This window comes from Lampris incognitus, chromosome 5, assembly GCF_029633865.1.
Source record: "Lampris incognitus isolate fLamInc1 chromosome 5, fLamInc1.hap2, whole genome shotgun sequence".
In the NCBI taxonomy this organism is placed as follows: domain Eukaryota; kingdom Metazoa; phylum Chordata; class Actinopteri; order Lampriformes; family Lampridae; genus Lampris; species Lampris incognitus.
Window position 1 is genome coordinate 9,845,476 of NC_079215.1, and position 16,649 is coordinate 9,862,124.

General features: G+C 46.7%; 1 protein-coding gene across 1 annotated transcript in view; it reads right to left on the reverse strand.

Annotated features, from left to right (window-relative positions):
• The window catches only part of evi5l (ecotropic viral integration site 5 like), a 66,239-nt gene extending 49,842 nt beyond the window's left edge, over positions 1–16,397 (reverse strand). Inside the window, exons 1-6 of the mRNA XM_056280304.1 lie at positions 16,246–16,397; positions 13,661–13,850; positions 8,400–8,624; positions 6,047–6,121; positions 5,274–5,399; positions 4,664–4,807 (exon numbers count right to left, since the gene is read on the reverse strand). Of these exons, the coding sequence (XP_056136279.1) occupies positions 4,664–4,807; positions 5,274–5,399; positions 6,047–6,121; positions 8,400–8,624; positions 13,661–13,850; positions 16,246–16,382 (897 nt within the window). The 5' untranslated portion in view covers positions 16,383–16,397. The remainder of the gene's footprint in view (positions 1–4,663; positions 4,808–5,273; positions 5,400–6,046; positions 6,122–8,399; positions 8,625–13,660; positions 13,851–16,245) is intronic.
• Positions 16,398–16,649: the final 252 nt, after the last annotated feature.

Consider the following 16,649-nt stretch of genomic DNA (forward strand, 5'->3'; position numbering starts at 1 on the left):
CACACACACACATACAGTGCTGCTTGAAAGTATGTGAACCCCTTGAGCAGTTTAGATTTTTCTATTGTTTTACCATGACTTTCTTATTCTATCATCACCAGTTTTTATGTATGAAATGTCAGATATATGTTTATCAGTTGCAGGTACTTGTTTAGTGGGACTTGTTTAAGTAGCCCAAAAACTACATGAAACATGGAATTAGTGTATGTGCAAAAGTAAGTGAACCCCCAGCTGCATTGGTTAAGTCAAGCAGGTAACAGACTCGGGTGAAACACATTTGGGTGCTTAATTAATCATTTAAGCAGACCAATGAAATGAGACATCCTTGGGAAAGGGTTTGGCCTGCACGAATTAAAAGAGAGAGGAAACCAACAAAACCACTGTGGTCCCATACAAATCAACAATGCCGAGAGCAAAGGAGATATCCAAGGACATGAAGAAGAGGGTAGTGATAGCCCATCAGTCTGGGGAGGGCTATAAGACCATCTCCAAAAGATTCCAGCTCCATCCATCCACTGTAAGACAATTAATTTACAAATGGAGGGCCTTCAACATGACAGCAACTCTGCCTAGAAGTGGACGCCCATCAAAACTATCACCCAGAAGCACCAGAAAAATAATACATCAGGTAAAGGCCAACCCACACATCACCTCTAGAGAGTTGCAGACCTCTCTGGTAGCATCTGGGACAAATGTGCATGCGTCTACAATCAGACGAAAATTGAATCGCCATGACATTCATGGGAGGGTTGCTAGAAGGAAGCCTCTGCTCTCAAAAAAGAACAAAGCTGCCCGTTTCAACTTTGCCAGAGAGCACTTGGACAAACCAGAGACCTTCTGGAAGTCCATTCTCTGGACAGACGAGTCCAAAATAGAATTATTTGGTCACAATCAAAACCAACATGTTTAGAGAAAAGCCAACACCGCATATGAAGAAATGAACCTCCTCCCAACAGTGAAGCATGGTGGTGGAAATGTGAAGGTGTGGGGCTGCTTTTCTGCTTCTGGACCTGGACGACTCCATATTATCCAAGGAACCATGAATTCTCCGGCATATCAACAAATTCTTGACCAGAATCTCCTGCCATCAGTCAGGGAGTTGAAGCTGGGACGAAAATGGATTATGCAACAAGACAATTACCCAAAGCATTCCAGCAAAACTACAAAGGAATGGCTTCAGAGAAAGAGGATTCGTACTCTGGATTGGCCCAGTCAAAGTCCGGATCTTAATCCAATTGAAATGTTGTGGCGAGACCAGAAGAAGTTGGTACATACCAGATGTCCCTCCAACCTCTCTCAACTGTTCTGCAAGGAGGAGTGGGCAAAAAGCCCCATAAGCAGATGTGAGAGACTGGTTAGTGGTTACAGAAGACGTTTGGTTGAAGTAATGGCTGCAAAAGGAGGAGCCACAAGCTACTAATACAAGGGTTCACATACTTTTGCACATGTTAAATTTTCAGTTTTTGTGAAATAAACCACCTTTGTTGAATTAAATAATGAAAATATATCTCTTTTTGTGTGTGTGTCCATTATTTGGAAGGTGTGCTTTACAAATTGGGATTTGGATGTATGTGTGGTAAGCTTATTTTAATGTTTTTTACAAAAACAGTGACCATGTCTGGAGGGTTCACAAACTTTCAAGCAGCACTGTATATATATATATATATATATATATATATATATATATATATATATATATATAAAACCCCAATAACCCAGTGATATATATATATATATATACACTACCGTTCAAAAGTTTGGGATCACATTGAAATGTCCATATTTTTGAAGGAAAAGCACTGTACTGTTCAATGAAGATAACTTTAAACTAGTCTTAACTTTAAAGAAATACACTCTATACATTGCTAATGTGGTAAATGACTATTCTAGCTGCAAATGTCTGGTTTTTGGTGCAATATCTACATAGGTGTATAGAGGCCCATTTCAAGCAACTATCACTCCAGTGTTCTAATGGTACAATGTGTTTGCTCATTGGCTCAGAAGGCTAATTGATGATTAGAAAACCCTTGTGCAATCATGTTCACATATCTGAAAACAGTTTAGCTCGGTACAGAAGCTACAAAACTGACCTTCCTTTGAGCAGATTGAGTTTCTGGAGCATCACATTTGTGGGGTCAATTAAACGCTCAAAATGGCCAGAAAAAGAGAACTTTCATCTGAAACTCGACAGTCTATTCTTGTTCTTAGAAATGAAGGCTATTCCATGCGAGAAATTGCTAAGAAATTGAAGATTTCCTACACCGGTGTGTACTACTCCCTTCAGAGGACAGCACAAACAGGCTCTAACCAGAGTAGAAAAAGAAGTGGGAGGCCGCGTTGCACAACTGAGCAAGAAGATAAGTACATTAGAGTCTCTAGTTTGAGAAACAGACGCCTCACAGGTCCCCAACTGGCATCTTTATTAAATAGTACCCACAAATCACCAGTGTCAACATCTACAGTGAAGAGGCGGCTGCGGGATTCTGGGCTTCAGGGCAGAGTGGCAAAGAAAAAGCCATATCTGAGACTGACCAATAAAAGAAAAAGATTAAGATGGGCAAAAGAACACAGACATTGGACAGAGGAAGACTGGAAAAAAGTGTTGTGGACGGATGAATCCAAGTTTGAGGTGTTTGGATCACAAAGAAGAACGTTTGTGAGACACAGAACAAATGAAAAGATGCTGGAAGAATGCCTGACGCCATCTGTTAAGCATGGTGGAGGTAATGTGATGGTCTGGGGTTGCGTTGGTGCTGGTAAGGTGGGAGATTTGTACAGGGTAAAAGGGATTCTGAATAAGGAAGGCTATCACTCCATTTTGCAACGCCATGCCATACCCAGTGGACAGCGCTTGATTGGAGCCAATTTCATCCTACAACAGGACAATGACCCTAAACACACCTCCAAATTGTGCAAGAACTATTTAGAGCAGAAGCAGGCAGCTGGTATTCTATCGGTAATGGAGTGGCCAGTGCAGTCACCAGATCTGAACCCCATTGAGCTGTTGTGGGAGCAGCTTGACCGTATGGTACGCAAGAAGTGCCCATCCAACCAATCCAACTTGTGGGAGCTGCTTCTGGAAGCGTGGGGTGCAATTTCTCCAGATTACCTCAACAAATTAACAGCTAGAATGCCAAAGGTCTGCAATGCTGTAATTGCTGCAAATGGAGGATTCTTTGACGAAAGCAAAGTTTGATGTAAAAAAAATCTTATTTCAAATACAAATCATTATTTCTAACCTTGTCAATGTCTTGACTCTATTTTCTATTCATTTCACAACATATGGTGGTGAATAAGTGTGACTTTTCATGGAAAACACAAAATTGTTTGGGTGATCCCAAACTTTTGAACGGTAGTGTATATATATAGTGTTTTTTTCCGAAACTGTCAATGGTGTTGACTGCTCGACTAATGAGGAGCGGAATATGAACACAGATACAGGAAAAAAGATTTTAATGCATAGCAGTACAGGCCTGTTTCGTATGTCTCGCACTTGACAGGATTCATTCACTCATTCATTCATTCATCTTTAGCCGCTTCTCCGGGGTCGGGTGACGGTGGCAGCAAGCTAAGTAGGGCACTCCAGACGTCCCTCTCCCCAGCAACACCCTCCAGCTCCTGCTGGGGGATCCCAAGGTGTTCCCAGGCCAGATTAGACATGTAGTCCCTCCAGCGAGTTCTGGGTCTACCCCGGGGTCTGCTCCCAGTTGGCCGTGCCCGGTAAACTTCCAAAGGAAGGCACCCAGGAAGCATCCTGATCAGATGCCCGAACCACCTCAACTGGCTACTTTCGATGCAAAGGAGCAGTGGCTCTACTCCGAGCTCCCTCCAAATGTCCAACTTCCAGGGATCAGGAACACTTTGTCATTTCTCTTCATGCACTTGCGTATATGAAATGAAACGAAATGCTGTTTCCCCCAGCCCACAGCAGTGCAACACAAAGACAAAAACACATCTAAAAACTATAAGGACACACACACCCAAACACATATATCCATCCAAACTAAACAACAAAAAAAAATCACTGTCCAAGGGAATGAACGCCAGCCAGGATGACTGTCGGAACTGCCGGTCTGCATGGGCTACCAGTTAGCTTAGCTTGCCCCGCTTCTGAATCCTGTCAGAACACCCTCGGCATTTCCTCCTCAGGCGCAGCTCCAGGCAGGGGCCATGGTCCCCAGGCCCACTGGATGAAGCAGATCAAGCTCTCCCAGCCGATCCAGCGCCAGCTCTCCCAGCCAGACACCCTTGACACACCTCCCTGCACTCCTCATGACGACATCAAAAACACCACCGTCAACGCCAGGGGAGGCCGCTGCCAGACTGCCCTCGGTGTTATCGGAATCGCCGGTCTCCATGGGCTAGCAGTTAGCTTAGCCCGCCCCACTCTCCCAGCCGATCCAGCGCCAGCTCTCCCAGCCATCAAACGAAGACAAAACTTAGATGCAGACGTGGACAAAGACACTGCATGGACGGAACTGGGTGAGGCCGCCGCAAATGTGAATTCGCGTCACCATCTTCCCACACCGGAAGCAGAAAGCTTATATACACCCACACACACACACAGTATATATATATATATATATATATATATATATAGAGAGAGAGAGAGAGAGAGAGAGAGAGAGAGAGAGAGAGAGAGAGAGACAGAAACACACTGTACCTCATACATGAAGATGTCAAAGATGCGCGTAGCAACAGGCAGAGGGAGGAAGGTAAGGAAGAGGGTGAGGAACCAGGATGAGGCGTACATGGAGGTGTGGAAACTTTGGGAGCGGAAATGAACGTTTAGCTCCGGAAGTTGTTCCTGACGAGTGATGGAGAAAAAAGAGAGAGAGAAAGGGACACAGAGAGTAGAGCGAGAGAAAGAGAGAGATTGTTAGTGTTATTACTTATTGTTGGTTAATTATCATTATTGTTATCATTTGTGTTAATGCTTTTGCAACACAAATGTATCCTTTTGTCATGGCAATAAACAAAACTGAATAGAAACGAGAGAGAGAAAGAGAGAGAGAGAGATTTGTGCCGACTGAGAGAGCTCAACGAAAAGCGTTCACCAAAAGCTATGAATATCAAAAACACTCAGATATGTTCAAGAGCACATGGACCTGTACACAACAAGAACAAAATAAATCTGAGTGCATTTGCTGCCCCGTTGTGGGCTGACATTTACACTGCAAGTTTTCTGCTTGCTCTCTCTCTCTCTCACACACACACACATACACATGCACACACACGTGTCATTTCCTGCTTGCGTCAGACTGCATCTTTACCTGGAGCAGGTACTCAAACTGGTAAATACAGAGGCCCAGCTCGGCCATGCTGGGTTTGAACAGCTCCCTCAGACGATACTCCTGCATCAAACGCACAAACACACAGAACGCCTCCTCCTCGGGCATCTAGAAAGGAGAGGCGAGAAAGAGGAGGGCACGGCGGCGAAGGGGACAGATTTGATTGGGTCTGAATTTACACTTTTTACATAAGTGACGTTATTTCTTCAACTTTAAGCTTCAGTTACTTTACTGTATACAAAAGAATGACCAAAAAAATACAAAAATTGCCGGTTGCAATACTTTTTAGTAATCTCGCAACAGATTTTTTTCCTGCTGTTTTAAAGCCTGTATGTATCCCCCCCCCACCCCCCCCAATTGTACCCGGCCAATTACCCCACACTTCCGAGCCGTCTGCCGATCCGGGGAGGGCCGCAGACTACCACGTATCCTCCGAAACGTGGCACCACCAGCCACTTCTTTTCACCTGAGAGGAATTTCGCCAGGTGGGGACGTCGCGCGTGGGAGGATCACGCTATTACCCCCCCCCCCAAACAGGCCCCCCGACCGACCAGAGGAGGCGCTAGTGCAGCGACAAGGACACATACCCACACCCAGCTTCTCACCCGCAGACACGGCCAATCATTGTCTGTAGGGATGCCCAACCAAGCCGGAGGGATTCGAACCGGCGATCCCTGTGTTGCTAGGCAACGGAATAGACCGCCACGCTACCCAGACGCCCCCTCATATGGGTATTTTTTGCACTCGTCGATTACCTGCATGAGCAGTAGGCCAACAATGAACGCACTGCCTTGGCAGTAGCCCACCTCCCGATCCACCAGCGAGTATGCCTGTAATACACACACACCACGCAGGTTAGCAAACCTACAACAAACCTATCTGTAAACCCACAATATCTACGATATGTTCTTATACTCCCCGCACCACACACACACACACACACACACACACACACAAAATGCAAATTTATATGTGGTGTTGGCATGTAGGAAAATGCACATCATACAACAATACACAGCACTACACAACAGGTACACATAAGGTCAACTGAAATGTGAAAGCGACTAGTGGCAGATATTTTGATGATGGCTTGTTCTTCCGCTGGCACGTAAAGCCGTCATAACCATCAAAACACTACACAATACACAGCTGTACCGAACAACAAACAGCAAATGTACATTAAAACAGGTGATGGCAAATAAATAAATGTACATTAAAACAGGTGATGGTCTTGGTTGCACAGCAGCTTAAAAAAGGAGGGGTCTTAGGATAAAAGGATAAAAAAAGGAGGGCACAGAAAGCTGAATCTGTTCATCTGGACACAACGTTTATTAGGAGAAATGTTCCGGATGAACTGATTCAGCTTTCTGTGATCTCCCTACCTGGCTTACTGAGCACGCATCAAGACGATAAAAGGAAGAGGGGGAAGGGCGGCTTGGGAGAAATGGGTTAAACGAGAGCGTGTGTGTGTGGGTGGAGGAGGGGGGCAGGCGAGCTCCAAGGGGCCTATTTAAACAGGCCCTTATTGAGGATGGTCACAGCTGATGGAATAAAGGATTTCTTGCAGCCACTGGGACTTTCAGTCTGCGGCCTGATGGCAGAAACCGAAATGCTGGATGGAGAGGACAGCTGGGGGGGGGGGTGTCCATTGTAGATTTGGATTGCCTCTTTGGTTGTAAATCGAGAAAATAAGTCCTGGAGTTGGATTTGTTTGCGTCCAATGGTCTCGCTGGCCTGGTTGACACCCTGTCGGTTTGTTCACCGACAGGTTTCCGTACCATGAGACGATGTTAAATGTGAGAACACTCTCAGTCAGTGATTTGTAGAGATGTAGTCAACATAAGTGGCGGCTGGTGCTAACAAATTTTTTTTTTTAGGGGGGGGGGCGCAATTTACCTTGGCGTAGCACACCTGAGAGCTGCTTTAATGTCCACAGTCACAGGGTTATTAAGAAGGACAACGTAGCTTATAGATTTTATCAGGGGTACGAACCCTCGCCGGTGTAAGCAGGAAGTAAGCATGGGTAGTATTCCAAACATGCTTACAATGTCTGTCAGAATCAAGACCACTACTACGAGCTTGAATCATGTTGTCCAACATGACTGTCAGGTGTGGAATTGTTACACATAAAAACTTGATACTGACTTTGATACAGACAAACATCTACGCCAGGAACCTAGAGTCAGTACTTGCATGAGCCCTTCCCCTGATAACGGTACGCAGTTCACTTAGTTCCTATTTCCATCCCATTTGCTGGAGCCTATCCCAGCAGTCACTGGGCGGCAGGCGGGGAGACACCCTGAACAGGCCGCCAGACTATCACACAGTGCCGACATACACACCCACATGCATTCATACCTAGGGACATTTTTTTTAGTAGGGCCGATTCACCTGACCTACATGTCTTTGGACTGTGGGAGGAAACCGGAGCCCCCCCTGGAGGAAACCCACGCAGACACAGGGAGAACATGCAAACTCCACACAGAGGACGACCCGGGACGACCCCTAAGGTTGGACTACCCCGGGGCTCGAACCCAGAACCTTCTTGCTGTGAGGCGACCGCACTAACCACTGCGCCACCGTGATACCATAGATATCAAAGGCTGAAACTCAAGATTCTAGTGTTGTAGTACTTGAGTCCAGGACTCGGACTTGAGTCCAACTCAAGTACTTGTAGTCCAGGACTCGGACTCGAGTCCTGATTTTCAGGACTCATGACTTGGACTTGAGCACTGATGACTCGGACTTGGAGTCGAGCATTGACTGCATTTGGACTCGGAAGTTGGAGATGAGGACTCGGACTTGTTTTTTTGTTTTTGTTAGTTTTTTGTAATAGGCCCTAATAATTTGCCATACGATATTGATAGTTAGATTAATTTTTAGTTACAATAATGATTTGTATGTCAGCTTTTTACGGAGCCAGAGTGGAGCACTGAAGCCCATCTTTGAACTCGACTCAGACTCAACCTTGATGACTCAGACTCCTCTTTAGGGACTCGGACTCGATCACTGGGGACTCGAGACTCGACTCGGACTCGAGGTTTAGTGACTCAACTACAACACTGCTAGGTTCAGGCTGCGAGGTCAAGTGAAACACTGCCATCTCACCTTCATGACATTGAATAGTACTTCCTGTCCAAGGCTGTCTTGACCTTTGAAGAACTCATGCTCAGGGTAGGTACGGGCTATGTCCCTGCGGATGAGCTTTTCACAGGGAGAGGACATCTTCAGCAACTCAGAGTACTGGTTCTTCACTGGCATGTCTGTGGCATTTCCTAGCAGCTGCCACACGATGGCCCGGAAGTGGTGGGGAATACCCTTCCGAATTAACTCCTGGAGGACAAGAGTTACAGAGACCAAGTTAGAGCGAGAGATGGAAGTCGAATGAGAGAGTGAGACAAAGAAACAGAAAGGACGAAAGAGAAAGCCAGAGTGAGAGTGGGTGATAGAAAGAAACTTGTCTATGGATTATATAGTTTCTGGATACACTCCTGGATGCTCCACTAACCAACTCTTGGAAACTACTGGAGGTACATGAAGAGACAGGATTTAAAGGTACAACCTGTAATTTCTTTCTCTAGTGACCACTATTGGCACCAGGCAGGCATCGCAACTCCATTGACAACTGTTCCTGAGTGACAGTGGCAAGGAAGTGACACAACTAATGCTAATTAGAGCTCACAATTTTGCAAGCTACGAAATGCAGAAATTCCACAGAAATGTCAAGTGAAGAGGTAATCATGTTGTAAAACACTTTACACTATTTACAACTCATCACACATGTTACATATTACCACTGTTATGCCGATGACACCTAGCTGATCTTCTCCTTCCCTCCCTCTGACACACAAGTAAGAGACACGCATTGCTGTGTGCTTGACTGGCATCTCAGAGTGGATGGCGACACACCACCTGAAGCTCAATCTGGACAAGACAGAGCTGATGTTCCTCCCGGGGAAAGGTTACCGAGACCTGGCCATCGCCATTGACAACACCGTGGTGACGCCAACTCGGACTGTGAGGAATCTGGGTGTGATCCTGGACAATCAACTGTTGTTTGCTGCAAACATTGCATCAGTTGCTCGCTTCTGCAGATTTCTCCTCCATAACATCAGGAGGATTCGCCCATTCCTCACTGACGAGGCGGCACAGGTGCTCATCCAGGCTCTGGTCATCTCCCGGCTGGACTACGGCAACTCCCTCCTTGCTGGCGCCCCGGCGTCAGCCATCAGACCTCTGGAGCTTGTTCAGAAAGCTGCAGCTCGTCTGGTGTTCAACCACCCTAAGTTCTCCCACACAACTCCCCTTCTCATGTCCCTACATTGGCTCCCAGTAGCTGCTCGCATCCAGTTTAAGACTCTGGTACTAGCCTACAGGGCAGTGAAAGGAACACCTCCTACCTAACTCCAGGCCATGGTCAAGCCCTACACCCCCGTCCGACCACTTCACTCTGCTGCGGGACGCCTGGTTGCCCCGTCGCTCAGAGGCCCCTGCTGCCGATCGGCCCGGTCACGGCTCTTTTCTGTCCTGGCTCCACAGTGGTGGAATGAACTCCCCACTGATGTCAGGACAGCAGAGTCGCTGCCCATCTTTCAGCGCAGGTTGAAAACTCACCTCTTCAAGAACTACTACCCTGTTACTTGTTCTTAGCACTTATTGTATTCACTCATTTAAAAACAAAATCTCTTTCTTGCACTTTCACTTTAGCACTGGTTTTGCTCTTAGATGCTTGTTTAGAGAGAAGATGCACTTATGACCTCTGATGACTAGTAGTTCTCCTGATTTCCTACGTTAAATGCACTTATTGTACGTCGCTTTGGATAAAAGCATCGGCTAAATGACTGTAATGTCATGTAACATATCTAATGACAATACTGATTACCTGTTCAACAGTAGCATGGTCAAAACCATGTCTTTTTTACCACATCTATTCTTCAACTGTGGTTTTATATTCACAAAGTCGTTTTTCCCCCTCACCTTTCAAGCTTGACGGTGTCATTTACTTTGTTTGCCCTGTTTCCCAAGGCCTGCTTTTCAGGCTCTCCTGTCATCCATCTTCCCCTCCCCTGTGTTTTCTCTCTTTGTCTTCCTACTCTCCCGAGCCTCCTCTCCATCACCTCATACATCTATTTTCCCTCCACTGTCCGCTCGCTCGTTTTTGTTTTGTTTTGTTTTTTTGCCGCCCTCAGCTGAAAAATCGATTGACTAAAAGGTCAATTTCAGAAACTTATATTGACCTTACACCAACCTTGCTAAAAGATGCCAGATGGAAAATGACGCGTTTATGTAATCACATGGAGAGCTTTCAGTGCAAACGAAATCCTTGAGTCATCATTGTTACTCAGCTAATAGATGACCATGAAAAACAAAGGTCAAAATGTAATTATGAGGTTCTCAGCCGACAGCATTTGTTTTTCTTTTCATGGTCCCCTCTCAAGTTACTGCAAGTCCTGCTACAAGTCAGGCCCCTACACGTTCTGCCTCCGTCTTGCAGTCTGTAGACTGATACTTCTCTGAGAGATGGCCAACCTGAAGAATTAATAGCCAATCGGGACTTTTTCAAGTTTTTTGTAGAGTGCATATTATTTATTTTATAAATCCATCCATCCATTATCCAAACCGCTTATCCTGCTCTCAGGGTCGTAGGATGCTGGAGCCTATCCCAGCAGTCATTGGGCGGCAGGCGGGGAGACACCCTGGACAGGCCGCCAGGCCATCACAGGGCCGACACACACACATCCTAGGGACAATTTAGTATGGCTGATTCACCTGACCTACATGTCTTTGGACTGTGGGAGGAAACCCATGCAGACACGGGGAGAACATGCAAACTCCACACAGAGGACGACCTGGGATGACCCCCAAGGTTGGACTACCCCAGGGCTCGAACCCAGGCTCTTCTTGCTGTGAGGCGACCGCGGTAACCACTGTGCCACCGTGCCGTCCTTATTTATTTTAATTTTTCTCTATTGTTGTTGAAAACACAGCATTCCAAGACTGTACCACCTCAAATTCTTTGTAAGACTCTTCTATACTAGTTGTTGATTTTTTTTAAACGCGTGTTGAATAAATTACTTACAACACATTGCTTTGTCGTATTTTCAAATCTCCAGTCAACTTTTAGCACTGATGTGACGTAGGGCCCTACGGAATCTGGGTTATAGCTTTTTTTAAATTCTCAGTCCGGGATTCAGTCAGTGATTGTGTTATCACAGCAACTATAGGGCCCTATCTTAATACTGCCATCAGTCTGTCGCTGGCCCACGCCGGGCCCCCGTCAAGAAAGACACTTGCCACTGAGCCTAACAACTTTTCCGGAGGAAACCCTGATTTCTGCTATACCTTGTCGATCCTTTTCCCCATTTCTTTACTGACATCTCAAACAAACGTTTCTCTCCATTCCTCCCTCACCCCTTCCACTCCACTGTTTCATGCATCTTGTTTCAGCCTTTACCTCACCCATTAACCCTGATCCAACATCTGACACGACATCTAACCTCGTCCTCATTTCAGTACTTCCGTCAGAATTTCGCCTGATCCCTGCCTTGCTCATCCTAGTCACTCAGCAGATGTTTCCACAAGTTTGCCAGGCTTTCATCACCTCTCCACTCATATCAAATACACATTCCACCCAAAAAAAAACAACAAAAAACTGACTTGCCCAGATTTATGACGTATTCTTGTCCCGTTCAAGGATTTTAATGGAATTTTTGCTTCACTGCACACACACATCTACAACAGGAACATGACCTTGCCTTGCAAGAAGATAAGCCTGCCTCTCATCTGTGATGTACCCCCACCTCATCCTTACCCCTTCATCCTGTCCCGTCAAGACCCGAGCCCCACCTACCTTTCCCCACACACTGTGCAACTTTGGCTGTCTTAGGGCAGATGTAGACAAATTCTTCAAGTTGTGGAAGAAATAGTTTATCATGAACGCTGGTCGGCTGCCTTGGGTGATTAATTGTGACAGAGTTAAGGACAGCTGACAGAATGACATGGAGTTCATCAAGGCAAGAACTTGCCAGGATTAATGGAACTGGATTGTTTTTTCTGCAAGACCACATTGAATGTCTTTTGGTAGTCATAGGCCACAGGCAGCTTGTCATTGGCTAACATAGATCATAGCCTTGTCATTCAACCAAATGAACAACATGACAGTAGTCTTCAATTTACACAGCCTGACAAAGGAGGATGAATCAACAATTTCCCTATTTCCCACCTCTTGACGCTCTATTGAGAACATTCGAATGTATGTCATCTCATCTCATCATCAGCCGCTCCGCCGGGGTCAAGTGGCGGTGGCAGCAAGCTAAGTAGGGCACTCCAGAGGTCCCTCTCCCCAGCAACGCCCTCCAGCTCCTCCTGGGGGATCCCAAGGTGTTCCCAGGCCAGATTAGACATGTAGTCCCCTCCACCGCATTCTGGGTCTACCCCGGGGTCTCCTCCCAGTTGGACGTGCCCGGAAAACCTCCAAAGGAAGGCGCCCAAGAGGCATCCTAATCAGATGCCCAAACCACCTCAACTGGCTCCTTTTGACGTGAAGGAGCAGTGGCTCTACTCCGAGCTCCCTCCGGATGTCCGAGCTCCTCACCCTATCTCTAAGGCTGAGTCGAAACACCCCATGGAGGAAACTCATTTCAGCTGCTTGTATCCGTGATCTCACCCTTTCGGTCACTACCCAAAGCTCATGACCATAGGTGAGGGTTGGAACGAAGATTGACTGGTAAATTGAGAGCTTTGCCTTCCGGCTCAGCTCCCTCTTCACCACAACGGTCTGATACAATGTCCGTATTAATGCTGATGCTGCACCAATCCGCCTGTCAATCTCCAGCTCCATCCTACCCTCACTCGTGAACAAGACCCTGAGATACTTGAACTCCTTCACTTGAGGCAACAACTCATCCCCAACCCGGAGGGAGCAATCCACCATTTTCCGGTAGAAAACCATGGCCTCAGACTTGGAGGTGCCGACTCTCATCCCGGCCATTTCACACTCAGCTGCAAACCGCCCCAGTGCGCGCCGGAGGTCACGTTCTGATGAGGCCAACAAAACCACATCATCTGCGAAGAGCATAGATGCAATTCTGAGGTTCCCAAAATGGACACACTCCTCACCTTGGCTGCGCCTTGAGAGCCTGTCCATGAATACCACAAACAGAATTGGAGACAAGAGACAACCTTGGTGTAAATGTATATGTCTCAACCTCTTACCTCTTTCCCATCAAAAACTGTGACACACATTACACACTCAATACCTTTTTATCTTGTGTCACATTGTTTTTGTACACAGTACACATGGGGAATCAGTCTGTGTGGGCCTTAACCCCACCAAACCTCGCCTCAACCCCCCCATGTGCCACCCTGACCTTCAGCAGTTTATCCTTCTTGCGTCTCCACTCCTCCCACTCATTGACGATGCGTCCCCACAGGATCCAGGTGTCCTCCTCCAGGTGAGACAGGTTGGAGGAGGCCGAGGAGCTGGACACCAGTGAGGAGCCACTGTTGCGCCGCGAGCCACTCATCGACCGCATAGATTTGGAGTCTGCCTCCAGCAACCTAGTGGGAGAGGATTGTTTTAGAAGAAGAGGAAATGAGAATATAACAGTTGTTTTTTATCCGCATCGTAGTATTTTCACTTCCATATGCAGCGGTGGTAGCAGCTGTTGCTCTACGGCTAAACACTACTGAATAAATGTACTGTAAACACAATGCCTGGCTGATAGTGCAGCCGTGTGCGTCTTCTCCTTTGTAACTGAGCCAGCTTAAGTCTAGACCACATCACTTTAGAGGTTTATGACTTGAATGAGGAGGTATGTGAAGCGGTGTGTATACGTCATTTGCATTGTGTCCGCTGAGTTTTGCCTGCTTATTGTGCCCATTATTTCTTCTTCATAGGTTTTTTTTTTTTTTTTGCATCGTATCCTTTGAATGAGTCGGTTTCATCTCTTGGTTTATTCCTATAATATTACCACATATACAGTATTTCTTAGTGTTTTTTTTTCTAGGATTTTACAGTACTTAGTATACAAGTCCCATTTTTTATAACCTTTACATGCCATGTAAACTCACTTCGTTGTATGAACCTGGTTTATTTTATCAAACGGTATTATGATGCACAGCAAAAAACAAAACAGCATTGCGGCATACAATACAAACTCAGTTTTACCGGGTTATGGCGCTTTATTCAACCTACCCTTTGCCGGATGACTATGTTAATATGAGTCATTATCATAATTAAGCATGACAACTTTGGGCCCAGGCAGTGGCATCTCTAGGCATGCCCCGAGGGACATTTGATTTTACAGCACACACATCTTGAAAATATGCAATTAAATATAACTTTGTTGCTTTAATGAAAACACTGCCACTGGTGATCTGTTCTTGGTGTCCTGCGGGTGACTGGTAGATTCGGGTCAGCTGGGCACACTTATTACATTATGCATTTTAGGCTGACCTGTATAACAGCTGTCACAAAGAATACACTCACAAAATTGCGTTAGGAGTTGAATTTTAAAGTTATTCAAATCAAGCACAGACTTGCCAACCCTAAAGAATAAAAATGAGTAGTCCTTTTTGGGTGCTCGCATAAAAATTTTTTTTTGTGTTTGCGTGCGTGCCGAAAGTACACGCTGAAAAAAAGACATCACACAGTACATTGTGAAGAAACACTTATTTATTGAATACTGAAATCAAAAAACAAAATCGCCAGTCATTGGGATTCATGACTGTTCGACATGTTAGTAGACTTGCATTGGGTTTAAAAAAAAAATCAGTTGGAAGCCCAAAACAAACTAAAACGTTTTATGGAGGCCTAAAATCACTTAAGCATTTATTTTTTATAAATTTATTTCTAGTTTTTCCCCTTATCCCACCCGATTAACCCAACGGCATATGGCCGGAACTCGTGTCGAATAACTCCCCTGGCTCACGTTTCCACAGGAAGGAGACAGTCGTAACACCACCTTCCTTCAAACTCGTGTCGGCTGCTCTCACTGTTTTACACGCTGAGGCCTCGCATGGATTGTATCACCTTAAGGCCGCGGAGGAGGCGCAGGGAAAATGTTTTCGGTTGCTTGGCTGCAGGTCCCCGAATGGGCCAGAGGGGTCGCTGGAGAATGACGAGTCCCCCGAACACTACACCGATCTACACCCACAATCCCTCGGGTAAGGGTGGCCTACTGAATGCTTTAACCTCTCAACCAGAATGTGTAGAGGTTGGCAGATGTGCAAGCATGTCTGTGCTTCTTTAAGTTAACCATATCCAACTTTGTTGACTATGCATTATTTTTTCTTTAATGTCGGACAATGTCACCCTGTAAGCCTCCCTGATTTACTTGACACTAGCGGGGGTAATGCAATGGTGCAAGCCTCTTTTTTTTTTGTGGATCCCCCCCCCCTTTTTTCCCTCCCCAAATGTATTTAGCCAACTACCCCACTCTTCCGAGCCGTCCCGGTCACTGCTCCACCCCCTCTGCCGATCCAGGGAGGGCTGCAGACTACCACATGCCTCCTCCAATGCATGTGGAGTTGCTAGCCACTTCTTGTCACCTGACAGTGAGGAGTTTTACCAGGGGGGTGGGGGGCATGGGAGGATCACGCTATTCCCCCCAGTTCCCCCCCCCCCGAAAAGGCGCCCTGACCAACCAGAGGAGGCACTAGTGCAGTGACCAGGACACGACATACCCACATCCAGCTTCCCACCCGCAGACACAGCCAATTGCGTCTGTAGAGATGCCCGACCAAGGTGGAGGTAACACGGGGCTATCGAACCGGCGATCCCCGTGTTGGTAGGCAACGGAATAGAACGCCACGCCACCTAAACACCTACCAATGGTGCAACTCTTACTAGGTCTTGTACTACTCGCAATAGTTGTGATTAATTACTCACAAAATGGCTGCTATTACACTTCATAACATCTACTGAAATCACACGATAGGTGGCGTCGCTCACCTGTTCTGCTCCTCCAGCTTGGCCAGCAGCTCCAGTTCGTCGGGACTGAGGCTCTCCGAGTCTGCTGGAGAAGCTGCAGGCGCTGACAGTACGGCATCATGGGACGATGAATCCGGGCTGAGCACCGGGCTTCCCATGGAAGGGTGGTCCGGATCCAAGCCAGGAGGTGAGGAGGGACAGTCCAGCTGGTTGGGAGCCCCACTAGAGCCCTCTCTCTCTGGGCTGCCACTTGGTGTAGACATTGTTGTGGTGGATGGGCTGGAGATGGCTGACGTGGAGTGGGTTTGGTGGGAGATCGCCGACGAGTCTACCAACCTCACCGTTTGTCTCCCTCCTCAGCGAGGCTGTCTGATGCCTGCCTGTCTGCCTGGCCGGCCGGGAGCCAAGTGGATCAGAGTTCCTCA